Raw genomic sequence first — 20869 nt, 5'->3', positions numbered from 1 at the left:
CAGGAAAAATCCTTCTAGAAGGGAGATGTTCTAGAAGGAAGAAGATAATGGGGTAAGTTTGAAGGAACATTTTAACACACACATGAAAGTTTTATAATTACCATCACAATATGTAAAAAAAAATATTATTTTTTTATCTAATCTAGTTTCATTAATTAATTAATAACTTTTGAACAATAGATGCTATTTCTAATCTGTCAGCTGTTCTATATTGCCAACAGGATTGTCTACATTCCATTCATTATACATAAATCATTAGCAAGGAAAGTTAATTTAATTAATTTTTATCTTCCAAGTTTAATTTCAACAAGTTCAAGTGCAACTACATATGAACCATAATAATAAAAATTATGATGATAATCACACAATTATTTTATATCATTGGAAAGCCCTAGTTGTTAGCTTCAAAATGGCACCAAATATGAGGTACTTTGAAATACCCAGTAACTAATAATCTATCAAACCAATGCAATATCATGTTCAGGGATTTTCGGATTTTCGGATAGACCTAGTAGAGTTGCTAAGCGGTTAGCTGTAAACCAGCTGGCAGCAGCGCAGTTAGCCCCAAGCTAACCGGTTAGCTGTAAACCAGCTAGCCCTAAGCTAACCGGTTAGCTGTAAACCAGCTGGCAGCAGCTCAGTTAGCCCTAAGCTAACCAGTTTAACCAACCTTAAACCCCTGGACTGGTCCATCAATCTGCCCTCAGATTCCTCACTAATGATAGATAAGACATGTTATGTATTGGGTTGGGTTTGTCCCAGGGTGATCGCCGTACTCGCCCTGTATATGTACGTGGTGATTGCGCACCTGTGTTGTTATGGTTTTTACCTGCTATCAAGATAAAGCCTCGTTACTGAGTACCTCCGTGTCTGTGATGATTCCTTGTTATACTACCAGATCAGATATAACAAATTGGTGACGAGGACGACGGAACTGCGCGGCATCCTTGGTCGGAAGAAAAGTTGGACTTTGGAAACTAAGTGGAGGACATTTGGTTGCCATTAGCAACGGAGCTAATACGTGTACCCTGAGCGGCTAACGGAGCTATGCGGCGGACTGGTAACGTTGATGTGTGTGTGAATGTCGGATCTAGACACAGCCAGTGATAACAACAGTACAGACAAACAGGAAGTGCATGTCGTAACAAGAACAATGGCTGGAATATTGGGGAGTATCGGCCCCTTTGATGAGAGCGTGGAACAATGGAGTTCATATACGGAGAGATTTGATTTCTTTGTGCTCGCAAATGACATTAAAGACATTAAGATTGTGCCCACGTTTATGAGTGTGATTGGGGCAAGGACTTTCAACACTCTACGAAGTTTGGTACGACCGATAAAACCGGGGGAAATGACATATGCACAGATTGTTACTGCATTGACGGGACACTTTTCTCCTAAACCACTCCTGATAGCGGAACGGTTTCGGTTCCATAGGAGGAATCAAGAGGAGGGGGAAACTGTAACAATGTTTGTAGCAGCACTTAGGAAATTATCTGAACACTGTGAATTTAATGAGGTATTAAATGACACCATCAGGGATAGACTTGTGTGTGGACTGCAAAGTGAGGCAGCACAAAAAAGACTGTTAACAGAACATGGGCTCACCCTACAAAAGGCCATTGATGTTAGTGTGTCAATGGAATTGGCAGCCAGAGAGGCACAACAACTGAGTGCGTCTGCCAAAGTGCATCAGGCTTTTAATGTAAACCAAAGACAAATGTCAGGACAGGGCATGTGTTTTCGGTGTGGCAAGCCAGGGCATCAAGCGACGGAATGTTGGTGCAAGGAGTTAGAGTGCCGGGGCTGTGGCAAAAGGGGCCACATTGAGCGGGCATGCCGTAATAAGAGGAGCGAAGCACCGTCGCAGCTCAGACAACCTAGGTTTCAAAAAGAGGCATTCAAACCTAGGACCAAGAAAGGCGTATACCAGGTGGAACACAAGGCTGTTAGTGACTCCTCTGACGAGGAGTATCCACTACACATACTAACTGTGGCGGGTGGGTCTAGTGGCTACTGGGTGTTTCCTTTGCTAGAGGGGAAACCAGTGCGTATGGAGATAGACACCGGCGCGGCGGTGTCACTGGTGTCAGACAGAGTGTATCGACAAACACTGAAACACCTACCACTGCGGCCAGCCCGAGTGGTGCTGAAGACATATACCGGAGAAGCGGTGGCCCTAAAAGGGGTCACAAAGGTCAAAGTGGAGCTGAATGGACAGCACGCTAAACTACCACTCTATGTGGTGCATGGCGACTACCCCTCCTTACTGGGACGGGCGTGGATGGAGAAAATACAATTGGACTGGCCCGCGGTGCGACTGGTGACACAGGGGGACACAGGGTTACCCGCAGTTCTTAAGAAACATGCTGATGTTTTTAAAAAGGAGCTCGGAAGCATGAAGGACATTACGGTGAAGCTGAGAGTTAAACCAGGCAGCACACCTAAGTTCTTGAAAGCGCGGCCAGTGCCCTACGCCATCAGGCCCAAGGTGGAGGCGGAACTGGATGCTCTGGTGAAAAGTGGGGTGCTGGAGCCAGTTAGCGTCAGCGATTGGAGTACCCCCATCGTGCCCATTGTAAAAAAGGATGGGGAAATAAGGGTATGTGGTGATTTCAAGACTACATTGAACCCAGTGCTGGAAGTGGAGAAATACCCCTTGCCTCTTATCGAGGACTTGTTCGCTGGCCTGTCTGGCGGCCAGAAATTCAGTAAAATTTACCTCCGCCATGCGTACCTGCAGATGCACGTGGATCAAGACTCCAGAAAGTTTCTGACGGTTAACACCCACAAAGGGTTGTTCAGGTACTGTCGGTTGGCATTCGGGATAACCTCAGCCCCTGCTCTGTTCCAAAGGGCGATGGATCAGATTTTGTGTGGGTTGCCTGGGGTACAATGCTACCTAGATGATATCCTGGTGACGGGGAAGGATGACAAAGACCATCTTCAGAACCTGGATGAGACCCTGCAGAGGCTGCAGGATTATGGACAGAGTCCACAAAGGGAAATGTGAATTTTTTCAGTCTTCCATCGAATACCTCGGCCATGTAATTGACGCTGCAGGGCTGCACAAGGCTCCTTCAAAGACTAAGGCCATTGTGGAGGCTCCTGCCCCCCAAAATGTGGCCCAACTCCGTTCATACTTGGGACTACTGAACTATTATGGACGATTCATGAAGGGTCTCTCGACAGCGCTGAAGCCGCTGCACCAACTGCTCTGTCGGGAGAAGCCATGGGCCTGGACTGAGGAGTGTCAGAAGGCTTTCGTAGCATCAAAAGAGACGCTGCTGAGGTCAGAGGCCTTAACGTACTTTGACCCGGCATTGCCGATACAGCTGGCCTGTGACGCATCCCCATACGGAGTAGGGGCGGTTATCTCCCATATCATGCTGGATGGGGTAGAGAAACCCATTGCTTTTGCGTCCAGAACACTGAACAAGGCTGAATCAAATTACGCTCAAATAGAGCGTGAAGCACTAAGCATCGTGTTCGGCATACGAAAATTTCACCAGTACCTTTTCGGGAGACGGTTCACACTCCTGACCGACCACAAGCCACTCACGACCATACTAGGTCCGCATGTGGGCATCCCACCGCTCGTAGCAAGCAGGATGCAGAGATGGGCATTGCTCTTGTCTGCCCATGACTATGCAATTAAATATCGGAAGTCAGAATTGCATGGTAACGCAGACGGCCTCTCCAGGCTACCGTTACCCGTGTCAAAGCCAGGCCCGGGTCAGATTGACATCTTTTATTTCAGTCAAGTGGAGAATGCACCAGTCACCGCGCAACAGGTGAGGAGGGCCACTAGGAATGACCCAGTGTTTTCACAAGTAATGGACTCCATCGTAAAGGGGGGGAGAATGAAGGACACACCCGAGCTCAAGCCTTTCATCTCTAGACAACATGAACTGTCGACTCAAGCTGGGTGCCTGCTCTGGGGAAGAAGAGTGGTCATCCCTCCTTCGCTGCGTAAGTCCATGCTACAACAACTTCATACGGGACACTGTGGCATGGTCCGTATGAAAGAGGTCAAACGTAGCTATTTTTGGTGGCCCGGGCTGGACAGCAACATCGAAGAAAAGGCTAAGACATGCCCCACCTGTCAGCGGGTCCGTAATGCACCCCAGCCGGCACCACTACACCCCTGGGAGTGGCCAAGTGAGCCATGGAAACGGCTACATGTTGATTTTGCTGGGCCGTACGAAGAGAAAATGTTCCTTGTGGCGGTAGACGCCCACAGCAAATGGCCCGAAGTGGCAATAATGAAATCCACAACGGCTGAGAGGACCATTGAGAAACTGGGGGAAATGTTTAGCCATTTCGGGTGTCCAGAACAACTGGTGAGTGACAATGGGCCCCAATTTATCTCTCAGGAGATGGACACTTTCTTAAAGGTCAACGGAGTTAAACACATTAGATCTGCACCCTACCACCCAGCAACTAATGGGTTAGCTGAGAGATTTGTGCAGACTTTGAAACACAGCCTAAAGGCGTCACAGGGACAAGGTAGTCTCCACCAACGCCTTCACGGTTTCCTCTTAACCTACCGGAACACCGCACACGCAACCACCAAGGCATCCCCAGCAGAACTGCTCCTTAAGAGACCGCTGCGCACCAACCTGGATCTTCTCAGACCACCAGAGGAAGCAGAAATTGTGTGGCATGAACAGGATAAGCAAGTAAGAAGAAGAGCATTGAGAGCCAAGACCAGGGCTTTCAGTGCTGGTGACCACGTACTGGCACGGAACTACCATCGTGGACCGAAGTGGGTGCCCGCCACTGTAGTCCGACAGACAGGACCGCTGTCCTATACAGTACAGACAGACAGCGATCTGGTGTGGAAACGGCACACAGAGCAGTTATTGGGGAGTGTAGAGACCCCTAGGGAACCCCAATCCACTGCTGGAATTACAGAGCTGTTTTTGAATGACACTCCAACTATGCAGCCGGTGTCAATTGACTTGCCTTCCCTGGAAGAGCCTACAGTGGCCTCACCCACCCAGGAGGGTGATGATGACGCCGACACCCCGGCACCAAAGTCCATGCCACCGACGCCACAAATGGACAGTGGTGACCGCCGATATCCAAGTCGGGAACGGCGGCCACCCATTCGTTTGGATCTATAGACTTACCTAAATGAAAGACTTATACAAAAAAAAAAAAAACTGTAAAAAAAAGAAGAAAAAAAAAGTCTGTGTCCAAAATGGGAAAGGGGGAGAGTGGACTGTTAGATTTTTTGGAATGTTGTTGACCGGGCAAATGAAAAAGAAAAAAATATATATATATTATTATGATGTTGTATTGCCATGCGGGCTGTTGCAACTTAGGGGTACCATTATGCTAAGTGGGGAGGAGATGTTATGTATTGGGTTGGGTTTGTCCCAGGGCGATCGCCGTACTCGCCCTGTATATGTACGTGGTGATTGCGCACCTGTGTTGTTATGGTTTTTACCTGCTATCAAGATAAAGCCTCGTTACGGAGTACCTCCGTGTCTGTGATTATTCCTTGTTATACTACCAGATCAGATATAACAAGACACTCATCACCATGTCCTTCATGAGAAGGTTGGTTTGTCCTCTCTGACAGAAGCGCAACAAACACTGGTATTTGTTCATTTTTAAAAAGGCCCTTGTTAGTAAGATACCTCTTTATACTACATCATTATTTGGAATTTTGGAACCTGTTCTAGTGACTGGCTGGTCCTTAAGGTCCCCAGAGTTTGCTCTGAACAGCGTAAATCTGCATTTTGCTATGATGCCCCTCTAGTTCATGGAATGAACTCCAACAGTCCTTAAAGCTTGAGATTCTCCCCTCTGTTGCAGAGTTTAAGACCTTGATCTCCAACCTTTGTCAATTAAGTTGTACGTGTTTTAATTGATTTGTTATCCTTCTTTTTTGCCTCGTCTTGTTGTCTTATCGTTAGGATTTTATATGCTTTTTCTTTTTGCTCATTTCTGTATGTACACTCGACGTGACCGTAAATGAGGGAAACCTCAGTTGCCTTTCGAGTTTAAATAAAGGTTTGAAATTAAATAAAATGTTTAGGACTCATAACTTTCCTAATTTAGCGGGGAGGAAGTGGTGTCAGTGGTTTATAGAGGAGTCATGTCTTACATGTGCCACAGTCTTTGTTCAGGAGAAAGATCAAAGTTGACCTGAAAGATGAAAGAAATGTCATTTAAATCCAGGAAGTGTAGAATTACATCACAATCGCCTGAATTAAACACAAGCTATGATATTGACACTAGGGTTGGGTTCCGTTCACATTTGAACCGATACCAGTACCAGTTCCTGGAATTTGGTATCCCAACAGTAACTTTTTTCTATACTTAATTCTCTGTAACAACACTTTTTTTTCAGTTGTAAAAAAAAATGTGTCCAAACTTCTCAATTTCAACATTGTCATTTATTGTTGTAACACACTACACAAAATAAATGCATGATCATGTATTATGTTTTTAAATGTTTAAATATAAACATTATCTGGCCATCCTCAGTAAATATTATCAAACTCATCTGACCTCGTCTGGTCTTTCCAAAGACCCAAGAGACGGGAGAGTAATATATATATATTTTGGGAAAACGCTCTCTTGTCTAGTATATTACACTCTTATACTAAACATGTAAAGGTGCCGAAATTTGGTATCAATTGATCTAGCATGAATCAGTAGTACTCTGTAGTACTGATGTAATTCGGCCGGTACCCTTAAAAGTACAGAGTTCGGTACCCAACCCTAGTTGACACGCTTGGTTTTTAAGTTTGTCTAAGTGTTTCACTTTATTTCCTGAGCTTATAATAATCAATATTATTAGAGGACATGTTAACTACCGAGGCCATACTGTCCAGACTCACCGGTTCGTACTTGAGGCCGTCTGATGCAACCATGGTCTCTGCCAGGTCTAGAACATCAGCACCTATAACTGCAGTCGTCCACGGACACACAAGTCAATCAGGTAAGCTGGGCTTGGAAGTAAAAAAGTGTTATCTTAATGGAATTAGATCACACTCTAGTAGGCTACAGCACATTAAAGAACCATGAGGGTTCAGACAGAGGTACTTACACTGACATCTCATGGCAACTGTGACGTCAACATTTATTCTTAATTTACTGAAATTGGAAGGAAAATGGAGGTTAATATGGAAGTAGCTGGTGAATTATTGTTTTGTCTTTGCTGTAAGTAAGTAGCTGTAAGTGTTAAGTAGCTCTACATTCTGACAGGCCAGTCCCTCCACTCTGCAGTAAACACAACATACATTTTCTGGTATCCCATTCACACTTTATCCAATCAGGAGAGAGAAGCCTAGATATTTGTACTTATTTCAGTTAATCTTACCAAGCCAAATTAGCTTACTGTACTGGCAGATTATTTTATTTGTTTCAAGCAAAATGTTTTCAGTGTGGAGTTCTCTCTCCTGATTGAATAAAGTGGGAACTGGATTCCAGAAAAAGTTTTCAGTTTACTGCAGAGTGGAGGGACTGGGAGAACCATGTTACTGACCAGACATTGATGGCTGTCGGAATGTAGAGCTTATTATTTTAACATGCAGATCACTTATTTTAACAACATACAGCACCTTTAACTCTCTAGGGAATAAGTCAACAATAAAAGCGTATAGATATATTTAAAACCGCAGGTCTAACAGTCTGAGTTGAACAACATTATACACAACTCAACTCAGCAGTCATCTTACCTGCTAAAATCTTTGTCGACCTCATACTCATATTTCATCCATGTATCTCTGTACACAAAGAACTCCAGAAAGGCAAGGATGGCCATGAAGGTGAACGCTATCAGAGAAACTAGAAAGATAGCAAGTCGTGGAGAATTTGTCATTCGTATACTATTCCATTAGATAGAAACCTGAATGAATAAATGAAGCAAAGCAGTGAGCTACAGCACTGTTATTACCTGTTCCACCACTCGCTGTTGTCTCCACGTAGCTTTCGGGAACCTTGGCGAACGCGTCCAACTCCTTCACAAGGCTCAGAGCCTTCTTCTTGTTTAGTCTCCTCATCTTGAAGAGTGTGGCTGTAGTAATTCACCGATTTGGAGGCAGGCGTTCCTTCATGTAGGAACTAAAGATCAACAAAGGTAAAACTGACGTGTATTGATGTTGCGCCAGCTGTCAGTTCCAGCTCATTATTATCGTAGCACCCATATATCTATGGTAGCACCGCAACACTTCCGGTATGTTGAGCCGGTGGGAGAGAGCCGGGGGAGGGGGACAGGGAGCGCGTGAATTAATGTCGATTAGCCTTGACTTAGCTACCTACAGCCACTTGCGTCAAGGCTCTAATCAACATTCATTCATTTTATCCGAATCAAATAAATAAATACAATGAGACTCGAATCGGCGCCCCCCTCACGAGCACCATGAAACGCGGAAGTACACAATATAAGTGGCACAATATTTAGCTACATCACGTGCTTCCTCGTTTCTTCTAAATCTAAAGCGACCTTGTTTACCCCCCCCCCCCCCAACTACACAGCTGCCGTGTGCTGACGTTGCCCAATAGTACCAAGCTAAGTAACATTTAGCTAGTTTAGCTGGATGACAGATGCAGCCTTGCAGGTAATCTATCCAAAGTCTCACTCTCTAATCGAACTACAACGATCGCGGAGCACCGTGTGTCCGGATGAATGGAACAATACCTCGAATCGATCCTGCCGTCTGATCAATCCATGATTAATACGCTCTTTATTGCATCTGGAGGATTTAAACTTATCCGAAACATGGAGTATAAGTAATTTAGTAGTACAGTACAGCCCCTGGCTGGTTACCAATGTAGTGAACGGTCTTACCCTTTGACCCTTAATTAGAAGTGCGTTGATTTAGATTGATCGCCCTCCTGTGGTAGCTAAATGGTATAGCATGATTAAGAAAGAACAATTTCAGATCCAATTATTGTAGTTCAGTTATCGCAAAACATGAATTCGTATATATATAACAATATCAAATAATATCTTAAATGTTAACATCAAACCTTCTTACTGTCTTTTTACAAGTATGTACCTTGCTACTACTTATACTGCTACATCCAAGCCTGCTTGCCTCAACGACTACCGCCCTGTAGCTCTCACCTCCATAGCCATGAAGTGCTTTGAGAAGCTAGTAAAGGGCTACATCTGCTCCTCCCTCCCCATCAACATGGACCCCCTGCAATTTGCATACCGCCCCAACAGGTCCACGGAGGACGCCATATCCCATGTGCTGCACACAGCAGCATCACACCTGGACAAGAGGCAGGGGAACTATGTGAGAATGCTATTCATCGACTACAGCTCGGCATTCAATACCATAGTCCCCTCCATACTCATAGCCAAGCTCAGGGACCTGGGCTTGGGCTATGACCTCTGCCAGTGGGTCTTGGACTTCCTGACTGGCAGACCCCAGGTGGTGAGAGCAGGCAACTGCACCTCCTCATCCATCACCCTCAACATAGGGGCCCCCCAGGGCTGTGTTCTGAGTCCCCTCCTCTACTCCCTGTACACACACGACTGTGTGGCTCAGCGGAGTAGCAATACAATCGTCAAATTTGCTGACGACACAGTGGTGGTGGGCCTGATCTCTGCCAACGACGAGAGGGCCTACCTGGAAGAGGTCAAGGTCCTGGCGGGATGGTGCCAGGAAAACAGCCTCTCCCTGAACGTCAGCAAAACAAAGGAGATGATTGTGGACTTCAGGAGGTCGGGGGTCAAGGACTACAGCCCCCTCAGCATCGACGGGGCACCGGTTGAGAGAGTCAACAGCTTCAAGTACCTCGGAGCCCACATATCCGAGGACTTGAAATGGACCATACACATTAACAGTGTGGTGAAGAAGGCACGACAACGCCTCTACTTCCTCAGGCGCCTAAGGAAGTTCCAAGTCAGCCAGAAGATCCTTAAGAACTTCTACTCATGTACAATAGAGAGCATCTTGACCGGCAACATCACCTCCTGGTTTGGGAATAGCACTGCAAAAGACCAAAGCAGACTACAAAGAGTGACACGTTCAGCCGAACGCACAATCGGAGGGGGGCTCCCCACCCTCCAGAACATTTACTACAAGCGTTGCAAGGGGAAGGCTAAGAGAATTATTAAGGACTCGAGCCACCCGAACAACTGCCTCTTTGAACTGCTGCCGTCAGGCAAGCGATACAGGAGTCTCAAGGCGAGCACAGAAAGACTCAGAAGTAGCTTCTATCCCCAGGCCATCAGGCTGCTAAACGAACAATGAATGAACACTACACAACAACAACCACCAAACACACATAGCACACACATCCACACGCACACACTCACTTTAAACAAACACACTGTAGCACCCACTACACACACTTTATAGCACACACCCACTTTAAACAAACACACTGTAGCACCCACTCCCCACACTTTATATTTATGGATGAAGGATTGCACTACAACTCGTACACCTTACTGTAAATTGTACCAAAAATTGTACCTCATCCCATTTCTGCTTTGCACTAGATAGTACTGTACATTAGTACACTGCATAGTTGTGTATTGTATATTATATGGTAACTCAGAACATTGTACATATGTCTATACCGAACAACTGTGACCTCATTTTCTTCTTCTAAATTCATGCTATATTATGTTATTATGTTATTTGATACTATCTTGTTTAGCACAGTCTCTGGAGCGTAACAGTAAGAAGCATTTTGTATGAAAGTATTCTGTACTTCTGTATGACAACTATTAAAGAACTTGAACTTGAAGAACTTGAACATGCTGTCTATACTACTATGCACAGAGTGTAACACTCAAGTTTGACACTATTTGACGAACAATGTCACTGACCCTTAGCTGCCAGAGATGTCCCCTTCCTCAGCAAGGCCAACAGCTTCTCTGTTACAGTGGGTGACAATATTGTCACAAGGAAAGATGAAATTACATACCTAGGTTCCATCCTAGAGGCAAATCTTTCCTGTGACAAAATGGCATCCAATGTAATCAAAAAAGTCAACCAACGAACTAGATTCTTGTACCGGATCTCCTCTCTGGTAAACAAGAATACCCTAAAGACTCTGGCAGGAGCACTCATTCAAGGGTACTACGACTATGTGTGCACCTTTGATTGGTTGATTGATTGAAAACTTTATTAACAGATTGCAGAATGGGTACAATACAGTACAGCTCAATACACACCTCATGGTACCAAAGCACCTCAAAGGCGCTAAAAACAAAATGACAAACATCACAAAACAAACTGGTCAGACTACTGCTTGGCCTTACTCCTAGAACCCACCTCACCCTGCCCACTTTGACAACCTAGGATGGCTTAGAGTAGACGACAGAGTACAGCAACTTGCAATGGGCCTGGTCTACAAGATACACTACACGACTAAGGTACCCATGTACATGTCAAAATACTTCCCAAAGGTCAGTGAATACCACGACCACAACACCAGAGGGAGCTCCACAAATCATGTTAAACCCAGATTCGGCTCAAACAAGGGACTAAACACGTTTCGCAATTATGCCACATCAATGTGGAACGCCCTACCCACAGCTGTAAAGGAATGTGAATCACTACCCACTTTTAAAACCACTCTCAAGGAGCACCTACGGGAGACTGCAATTCGAAACTGGCCCCTGTAAATGTCCTAACCCAACCCCCTCCAATGTACAGTAAATGTCCTAACCCAGTAATACACGAGACCCTCTTCTTGGAACCAAGTAAGGTTTTGTGGATAATCCAATGTACAGTTACCCCCACCCCGCCTACCCACCCCCCCCCCCACCCCACCACCTCCAATGTAAAGTCCCCCCCCACCTCCTCCAATGTACAGTTTCTTCGTCAAATGTATATACTCTCTTTTTCTTAAACTCTTTTTGTATCACAAACAGTACTGTATTTGTAAATCTGGTATGTCATAAATGTATAGATGTAGCAGTACTGTATCTGTATGTCATGTATGTCATATATGTTACGATGAATTGAAAATGGGGGACCCTGATGTAAACAAGACGAAAGTCTTTCTCTGGTCTGCATCCCCCTAACAATTGTGTGTATTGAGGTGTACTGTATTGTACCCATTCTGCAATCTGTTAATAACATTTTCAATCAATCAGTCTACAAGATACACACCACTAAGATCATAACCCATGTACATGTCGAAATACTTCCCAAAGGTCAGTGAATTAATTCCACGACCACAACACCAGAGGGAGTTCCACAAATCATGTTCAACCCAGATTTGGCTCTAACAAGGGACTAAACACATTTCGCAATTATGCCACAATAATGTGGAACGCCCTACCCACAGCCGTAAAATAATGTGAATCCCTACCCTCTTTCAAAACCGCTCTCAAAGAGCACCTACGGGGGGCTGCCATTAGAAACTGGCCCCGGTAAATGTCGGTAAAGTTTTCAATCAATCCGGCTGACTAGTTGTTTACAATTTGCAAGTCGCTTTGGATAGAAAACATGCTATAGCAAGACATCTACAAAGAGGTCATCACAATCTACATTTATTACCTCAAGTTAAACGTATCACAACAACATCACACTCCTACGCAAAGCTGCCTCTATGCTTGCTAGCCCCTTTCGTGACTGTGATGCACGCCAACAAGGTTTGGCCGAGTGAATCCACAGTCCCTTGCTCCCCAATAGGAAACCACCCTATTTTAACTCTGAAGAACTGGTCAGACGCGAAACGTTTGTTATACAAGTATCGCAGAGAAATTTCAAAGGTACTCACAGTTGCACGAGGGTCTTGGACAGAGAATCACAATGGTTTGAAAGCTCGGCGTTGCTAATAAACATTTTAAATATTTTCTATAAACATGTAAACATCAGAGACGGCAGGGCGGCTCTGCAGATATACCCTACTCCTCATTGCGGTGTTCTAAAAAATATTTAAAATGTTTATTAGCAACGCCGAGCTTTCAAACCATTGCGATTCTCTGTCCAAGACCCTCATGCAACTGTGAGTACCTTTGAAATTATTATTATTATAACAAACGTTTCGCGTCGGACCAGTTCTTCAGAGTTAAAATAGGATGGTTTCCTATTGGGAAGCCAGGGACTGTAGATTCACTCGGCCAAACCTTGTTGGCGTGCATCACCATCACGAAAGGGGCTACCTCTATGCCTGCTTGTCTCACAGCCTGGAAAAAGTAGGCTTGTTTGAGATTACTTTCGGCTCGCCTTGAATACAAGCGAGAGTAGCCGATTGCAGCCGGGGGAGGAGTCGGCAGGTGATCCAGACGGCTAAGTGAAGTATACTGTACATATGAGCGGTAATGCTCAGGTTGCTCATTGAGTCATGACTAAATGCAAAACATAATTCTCGTATTTATTATCATTATAATTATTTAATTCCAATGATAGAAACAGTCCGTCTGTAGAATCGACTTGAAGCAATCACCAACTATTTATTCAGGGGGGTTGATATTGTTATTTTGATATAAACTCCATTGCAGATGTAAACTATAGAATCATCAGTCACAGTCAACCAGTATGCAGGACTCGATGTGACTGTGGGGTGACTGTGTGCCGATGTAGATTTGGGTATCGTCGGCGTAGCAGTGGAAGTCGAGGTTGAATTTTCGGATGATGTGACCAAGGGGGAGTATGTAGCAGATGAAGAGCAGGGGGCCGAGGACTGAGCCTTGGGGGACCCCGTGTGACTGAGGAGGGGGGAGAATTGTGACCGGAGAGGGAAATTAACTGATGATCTTGTGCTCCGCAACAGCCGCGTCAACCAGGTGAGCTAAAGGGTCCGACCCGTTAGCAGGTACTGGTTGACTGCGACTGATGATTCTATAGTTTACACAGAGATGGTTATTAAGACAGCATTTATGAGGAATGTGTAAAGCATTCAATTGTGAATGTCAGTACTCTGATCAAAATAATTTGGTGTCTGTCTGACAGTTCATGAAGTTTATCTTGGAATAATGATGGATAAGATAACGTTATTTGAAGAAGCTCTTGGTACACAAACTCCTGTATCCAATAATAATAAGAATGAGACGTCTATCTGATAGACATCTCATAACTTCCTTGTGGGTGGTGAACTTTTCTGAGCCAATGGGCGCTTTGCGCAGACGAGAGCAAGTCGTTTCCCATCATGCATTGCATCAAGCAGTCAGGTGAGAGGTAAAGACTGCGCGTGGCTTGCTCCCGTGAGATTTCCACGGCTCGCCTAGTCAGATTTCCAGAGTAAGTCGGACAACATTCTAACCGTCACGCAACACGCTTGGCAAGGCAGTAGTAAAAACTGCGCAGGCCTCACCAATCTCAAACAAGCCTATTGGTACGTCTTCCAACTCTGCGTATGAGTGTGCAACACAATTTTTTAATAAATGCATAACTAACTAGTACTGGCAACGTATACGCATTAATATATTAATTAATTAATACTGAAACCTTCATTACATTATCAAGCATCATTTCTGTTATTAAAAGTGTCTTTGGATGATGTAGTTGCAATAAGAGCAATATTAGTATTGGCCATGTAATAATACTGGCCTAACCTTGACCAGATGGTTTATGTACCGCTTTAATAAAATCCAACTTTCAAATAGCTTTGACCAACAATATTTGCTTCTAGTCAAATATATCCTCAGAATTCATATAATTTAAAAGCCCATTGTGCTCAGGTTGCCGCCAGTAACGCAGGGTTCAGATCTTCAAAACACAAGAATCCTCTGTATCGTCTGATCATTCTCGGACAAGCACAGAGAAAGCAAGCGTGACTACAAAAAATCCTCCATTCTAGTGTGTGGCCTCCCCGTCCCAAAATTCAACTCAAAGATTCAGCTGGCGTCAATAAAAAAAGGGCAAATTCTACACACATACACAAATAAAATCAAACGTACAGAGTGGCCTCCCTTTGGATAAAGTGTTAATATTAGAGTTTGGGGTTTAGGGACCGTGAGGACTGCCACGTCCAATCATGTTCAATACAGGCATCACAGTGCGCCTGAAAGAGGAGGCGAGGTTCAAAACGTGACGCCCTGCCGCGCGACGTCCGTCTACTCCGCGGCTACCGAGTCTGGTCCCTCGTCCCTCAGTACGGCCGTCTCCGGGATGTCGGAGGTGGGCGTGTCGGGCAGCTCCTGAGAGAGATCTTCGGAGCACCGGCTCACGGTGGGGGAGATGACGTCGGGGCTGGTGTCACAGGACTCCGTGCTCTGCTCCGAGGTGGCGGTGGTGGTCGTCGTGGCGACGCTGGGGGGGATGGGATCGAACTCGTCATCGTCGTCCTCCAGGATGGGCGACTCATGGACGTCTTTGTGGGGGACAGGGGAGGTTTTTATTAGATTCAAATGTATTGTCATTATACAGCACAAGTACAGTACAACGAAAACAGGGTTGGCATCCAACCAGAGTGCAAATGTAGTAGTAAAGTGCAACAGCTATAATGTACAGGTGATGACTATTACTGACCAGCAGCGTAACTAATAAGAGTAGGATATGTACAGATAGATATAGTAAGGGACTATGCAGGTAAGTACAGACAGGTGAATATAGGTATATATGCGTGAGAATAAATATATATATATAATACAGTATATATATAACAGCGCACAGGCTGTTTTAATGTTTTTCCTTTGGTCATGATGTGCTTTATCGGGGGGTGCGTCTTGGATGGGGATGTGGTAGGGTTTGATGTGTGGGGTGTTTTGGGGGACTGACTGTTCCACGGGGGGGTTCACATGCCTTCGAGCGACATTGTACTTTTGTACTTATTATGCCATTATTAAGTCTGCACATTTACATTGCACTACTTTTATTGTCTTTTATATGATGATTACGAATAGTTTATTTTCGGTCTTTGTTTACAGATAAATCAAAAACACATGTGTGGACTTTCAAAAGGAAAATAAAAAAATCACAAATGTACATATTCAAAATGCTGCAAGATATAATAATTTTTTTTCTTTTTCTTTAAGAAAAAAAAATAAAGAGAAAAATAAATGTTTGATGTTTTACTCAAAACCGTACTCCCGAATTATTTTATCCTTCAGGGCCTTTTTAAATCTCCCCTGAGAAGTGCACAACTTCAACCCGTCACTAAGACTATTCCACAATTTAACTCCCAAGATTGAAACAAATCTAGCTTTTACATTAGTTCTTACCTTTTTACATGTTTTAAGAATACACAACCCTCTTAAATTATACTTTCCTTCTCTTGGTTGAAAGAGACATTGAATACAAGCTGGTAGGTTCTTACTCTTAGCACGAAAAATCATCTCCAAGGTTTTTATGTAAACCATATCTACACATTTTAATGTGCAGGACTTTATGAATAATGGATTTGTCGATTCAAGGTAACTAGCTTTATTTATTATTCTAATAGCTCTTTTCTGTAGTTTAATAATAGGATCTATATTTGTTTTATAAACATTCCCCCAGACCTCAACACAATATGACATGTATGGCACCACAAGTGAAAAATACAATATATGCAAACATTTCTGATTTAACAGCTCCCTTGTTTTGTACAGAATGCCAACAGATTTGGCTAATTTACCTTTGATATATTGTATATGTGGCTTCCAACAGAGTTTGTGATCTATAATCACACCTAAGAATTTTGTTTCATATACTCTTTCAATTTAGGTTCCATTTAAATTCAGTTTAATTTCACAGTCGGTAGGAACACCACCAAATACCATACATTTGTTTTGTTTTCATTAAGAGACAACTTATTCCTATCAAACCATTTCTTTAACTTTATCAATTCCCTTTCTACTGTTTTCAATAATTATTTTATGTCCTCCCCTGAACAAAGTAAATTGGTATCATCAGCAAACGTAACAATTTTCAAAATATTCGATACTGTAAAAATATAATTTAAATAAAGTATAAATAACTTGGGTCCCAATACGGAACCCTGTGGAACACCACAAGTTACTCTTCTAAGACGTGATTCTGTATTATTAATGTTTACATATTGAAACATATTATCTAAATAATTATATCTATTCTTATGTCTGCAATTTATGCATTGTTTTTTTTTTTATTCTGTCAATCTGTGTGCTGATTTTATACTATATAGATAGTTATTGATATTTATTGTTATATTGTAGAAATGTGTGCATTGAAATGTCTGTAAAGTCTCGACGACATTGAAAATGAGGGTGACCTCAATTGTCTTTGAGTATAAATAAAGGTTGATGTATGTACAAGCAAGTATATTAGAGGTTATAATATGCAGGTATATTCAGACAATATGGGTATATATATATGCGTAAAAATAGGGAAACAATGTCCAGGCACGCACTCCAGGTTTTTCCCAAATTTATTGGCAGCCATGCAAGCCATTCTGAAGAAGGTGTGTTCACACCGAAACGTCATGATTACAGGCTGCCAATAAATTTGGAAAAACCTGGAGTGCGTGCCTGGACATTGTTTCCCTATTTTTATGTATGATATCAGAGGTTACAGCACCCAGTGTCAAGTCTAGTGAGGTGAGCGCGTTCTACTACTTTTTTCACTATATATATATATGCGGTAATATAAATATATAAGTGTAAATATGTGGTATATTCAGCACACATTTTAGGGTGAATACTGATGTTTAGACCAATACTGCCCTGCAAAATTCCTTTCAAAATGTAGTTATACGTGACGTTGAACTTCTCAATATCCATTTTATCTTGTGATAAAGATAAAGAGTCCAATTTTCCTCTGTTTTAGAGAAAAATGGGTAACTACAAAACTTTAACTTTAAACTTTAAAGCCATTCTTCTCTGTTTCACTGCAGTTAGCTCCTGCAGGGCAGAACAGACTGATACGATTGGTGGATCTAGTTGTAGACTGGTAAGATAGACTAATGCAATAATACAAAAACGCCAACTCACTGCTGAAAGCTTCTGGGTACTGCTTGGCAATCTTTCCCTTTAGTGTCCTAGGTATGAGGAGAGTATATCCATCAGAGAGACAAGGAGGCAAAATAAACAATAAGGGTTCTGATTTTGAAACAAAACAATCAATATCAACAGCATGAATGAAATCAAATATGTCAATGCTGTATTCTTCTTTTGTATCTTAGAGATGTGGGGGAGGTGGGTGGGTGTCCTGGGATTGGGAGGGAGTGGGTGGTGGGATTTTGGGTGGGGAGGGCGGTTCAGCTGGGGCAGTGGATAAATGGACTGCATTTATATAGTGCTTTTATCCAATTTTGTTCCTCACATTCACTCACACATTCACACACCGATGACGGAGGCGACCATGCAAGGTGCCAACCTGCTCATCGGGAGCAGTTAGTGGGTTGAGTGTCTTGCTCAAGGACACTTCGACACGCTGCCGGGAGGAGCCGGAATTGAACCTGGAACCTTCAGATTACCAGACGAGTGCTCTACCTCCTGATCCACTGTGGGCTGTGGGGATGGTGGGCGGGTGGTGGATGTTTATGTTACATTTTTTATTTTCTATACATTTTTTATCAATTTTGTAAATAAAAAAGCAAATAAACTGATTTATAAAAAATAATAATAATGAAAATATAGCGACCTGATTCTCCTGAAGATGCTGTCCAGGTCTTTCTTCATCTCCACCAAGGTGCGGGTGTGGAGCAGGAAGTGCTCGTTCATCTGCTGCAGCCGTACGTTCGACAGCCCGTTGAAGTTAATCAGCATCTCGTTGGTTTTCTCAAAGCGGTCCAGCCTGGTGTCAGAAGAATTCAGCAAGACATCAGTCATCTTCACATTCTATTCATAGAGTGTTTCGCCGATTAACTACACAGCTGAATTGAAAGCATTCAAATTGTATCATACTATGCATTTTACAATTATACTCTGCATGCATTAGGGATTAGGGATGCGTTACATATGGATCTGTCTGAATATACCTGCATGTAATCCTTCTTTATACCTAATTATACACCTGCTTATAACCCATATAACTCTGTATGATAGCATGTACAATAATGCTGTATATATAATATAATTTATTCTTACCATATATATATATATATATATATCCACATATGTCTGTACATACCTGCGCATAATAATTTTTACATATCTATAGATACTATATCTTTATCTGTACATATCACTTACTTACTCTTACTAGTTACGCTGCTGGCCACTGTGGCCAGTACGACTCTTTATACCATTACCTGTATCACTGTACATATCAATACTACAACTCTGTACATGCATCCGATTAGCACTATTACTCAGTAGTACTCATTTATATATTTTATACCCAGTTTAATCACCTGTACATTGTATATTACTATTGCACTTTACTGTTACATTTGCACTCTGGTTGGATGCCAATCTTCTTTTCGTTGTACTGTACTTGTGCTGTATGATGACTATACATTTTAATCTAATCTACTGTCCACTAAACATGCAGTGTGCTTAATTGTAGTGAGCTGTATACTAGAAGCACAGAGGCTAAATTGGATGACAATAGTTTGATTAAAGGGGAATGGCCATTTTTTGGAAATGTACATTGTTGAGAAGGTACTACAACATGTTAGAAAAAAGCCTGCACCATACTCATGCCTGTGCATTCACAGAGAACACTCCTCGGCTTAAACCCTTTTAGGGTAAAAGTACATTTGCCAAACCTCTTTTCGTTGTACTGTCAATTTAATTTGAATCTAATCTAATCTAATATGGATTTCATTGTAAGTAACGCAAGATACTCATTAACTGCATTCTGTACATTGTGTGTTTTTGGAGAAGCAGAACGCGTCACTCACATGTGTCTCTGAGCCTGAATGATGGCGTTCACATCCTCAGAGTTCACCATGCTGAGCATTCTGCTGCAGAACATTCCAGAAGCTGTGGGCTCCACCATGATCAAGATGCTGCAAATACAAACTTCTATTGAGAAACCTTTTATTTCTAAAAGCAGTGCGTCATAACCAACCATAGTCCACTTGAAAAACAAGACTCCTTATTGCTAAATGTAGTGTATCATAACCATAACCAACCATAGTCGATTTGAAAAACAAGACTTCTATTTGTTAAAGGTAGTGTCATAACCATGACCAACCATAGTTAACCTGAAAAACAAGACTTATATGTGCAGTGTATCATAAACAACAACAGTCCACCTGAAAAACAACATTGACTTTGACCGTTAAACAAAACATAATGAAGAAAAGCAACCCGAAGCCGTTGAATCGTGGACACATCAATTTAATATGATTCTTGTCTACATCTAGCCATGCTGATATTCCTTACATTGCATGCATTCCAACACTCAATGCATTTTCACTAGGAGGGATTCACTCCCGCCGTATTAAATGAGCCTACAATACTTGTTGGTTTATGTTGATAAAGCTTTTGATTACAGCTAGGTGACTCATATGAATGATAAACATGACATTAGCTTGCGTGCTAAGCTAAGCGTGCTACTTACTGCAGGCTCCACAACCGGTGTTTGCGTGAATCTCGCTATGTAAATGACCAGTTATGTTAAAAGCGTCCACGTACAGCCCAAATACCAGAGCAACTGAGTTTCTAACGTTGTTGAACAACTGAAACCATATAATTATTACAGTTAGCCAGGCTGCTGAAACCTAAAAACCAGGCACTTCCGTGTTTGTAAAAGAAATATCACATGACATCCATTTCCGGTTATTCTACAACTGTGAATGAATGAAAACTTTATTTAACAGATTGCAGAATGGGTACAATACAGTACGGCTCAATACATACAATTGTTAAGGGGATGCAGACCTGAGAAAGACGTTTGTCTTGTTTCCATCAGGGTCCCCCATTTTCAATTCATATAGGTGTAGGCACTGCTGTAGGCCTACAACATGAGAAGCGATCAAAGCGTTTACAATTCGCAATTAACTTGATACAAAATCCGCACACAATTTCGAAATTAAAATCATATTTTTGGGGACTGATTTAGAAAGAAAATAATTTATATAA

General features: G+C 42.7%; 2 protein-coding genes across 2 annotated transcripts in view; both read right to left on the bottom strand.

Moving 5' to 3' along the window:
- The window catches only part of ergic2 (ERGIC and golgi 2), a 28061-nt gene extending 19256 nt beyond the window's left edge, over nucleotides 1-8805 (bottom strand). Inside the window, exons 1-6 of the mRNA XM_084334267.1 lie at nucleotides 8660-8805; nucleotides 7916-8082; nucleotides 7698-7806; nucleotides 7067-7113; nucleotides 6858-6925; nucleotides 6119-6159 (exon numbers count right to left, since the gene is read on the bottom strand). Of these exons, the coding sequence (XP_084190393.1) occupies nucleotides 6119-6159; nucleotides 6858-6925; nucleotides 7067-7113; nucleotides 7698-7806; nucleotides 7916-8021 (371 nt within the window). The 5' untranslated portion in view covers nucleotides 8022-8082; nucleotides 8660-8805. The remainder of the gene's footprint in view (nucleotides 1-6118; nucleotides 6160-6857; nucleotides 6926-7066; nucleotides 7114-7697; nucleotides 7807-7915; nucleotides 8083-8659) is intronic.
- A 4257-nt stretch (nucleotides 8806-13062) lies between these two features.
- kxd1 (KxDL motif containing 1) lies at nucleotides 13063-20524 on the bottom strand. Its single transcript, XM_084334834.1, has 5 exons — nucleotides 20349-20524; nucleotides 19684-19791; nucleotides 18480-18632; nucleotides 17828-17874; nucleotides 13063-15249 (listed from the first exon to the last, which is right to left on the bottom strand). Exons 2-5 carry the CDS (start codon nucleotides 19779-19781, stop codon nucleotides 14993-14995), a joined length of 555 nt encoding a protein of 184 aa, XP_084190960.1. The 5' UTR covers nucleotides 19782-19791; nucleotides 20349-20524; the 3' UTR covers nucleotides 13063-14992.
- Nucleotides 20525-20869: the final 345 nt, after the last annotated feature.

The sequence above is a fragment of the Notolepis coatsorum genome (genome assembly GCF_963971535.1).
Source record: "Notolepis coatsorum genome assembly, chromosome: 18".
In the NCBI taxonomy this organism is placed as follows: Eukaryota; Metazoa; Chordata; class Actinopteri; order Aulopiformes; family Paralepididae; genus Notolepis; species Notolepis coatsorum.
This window is presented reverse-complemented; position numbering and strand designations above follow the sequence as displayed.

Excerpts from the sequence above, each read along its gene's own strand:
- kxd1 (XM_084334834.1), bottom strand. The coding sequence starts at position 19,781 with ATGGTGGAGCCCACAGCTTCTGGAATGTTCTGCAGCAGAATGCTCAGC. Across the intron at positions 18,633-19,683 it reads ATTCAGGCTCAGAGACACAT|GCTGGACCGCTTTGAGAAAA; the intron begins GTGAGTGACGCG and ends TTCTGACACCAG. Across the intron at positions 17,875-18,479 it reads AGCATCTTCAGGAGAATCAG|GACACTAAAGGGAAAGATTG; the intron begins GTCGCTATATTT and ends CCTCATACCTAG.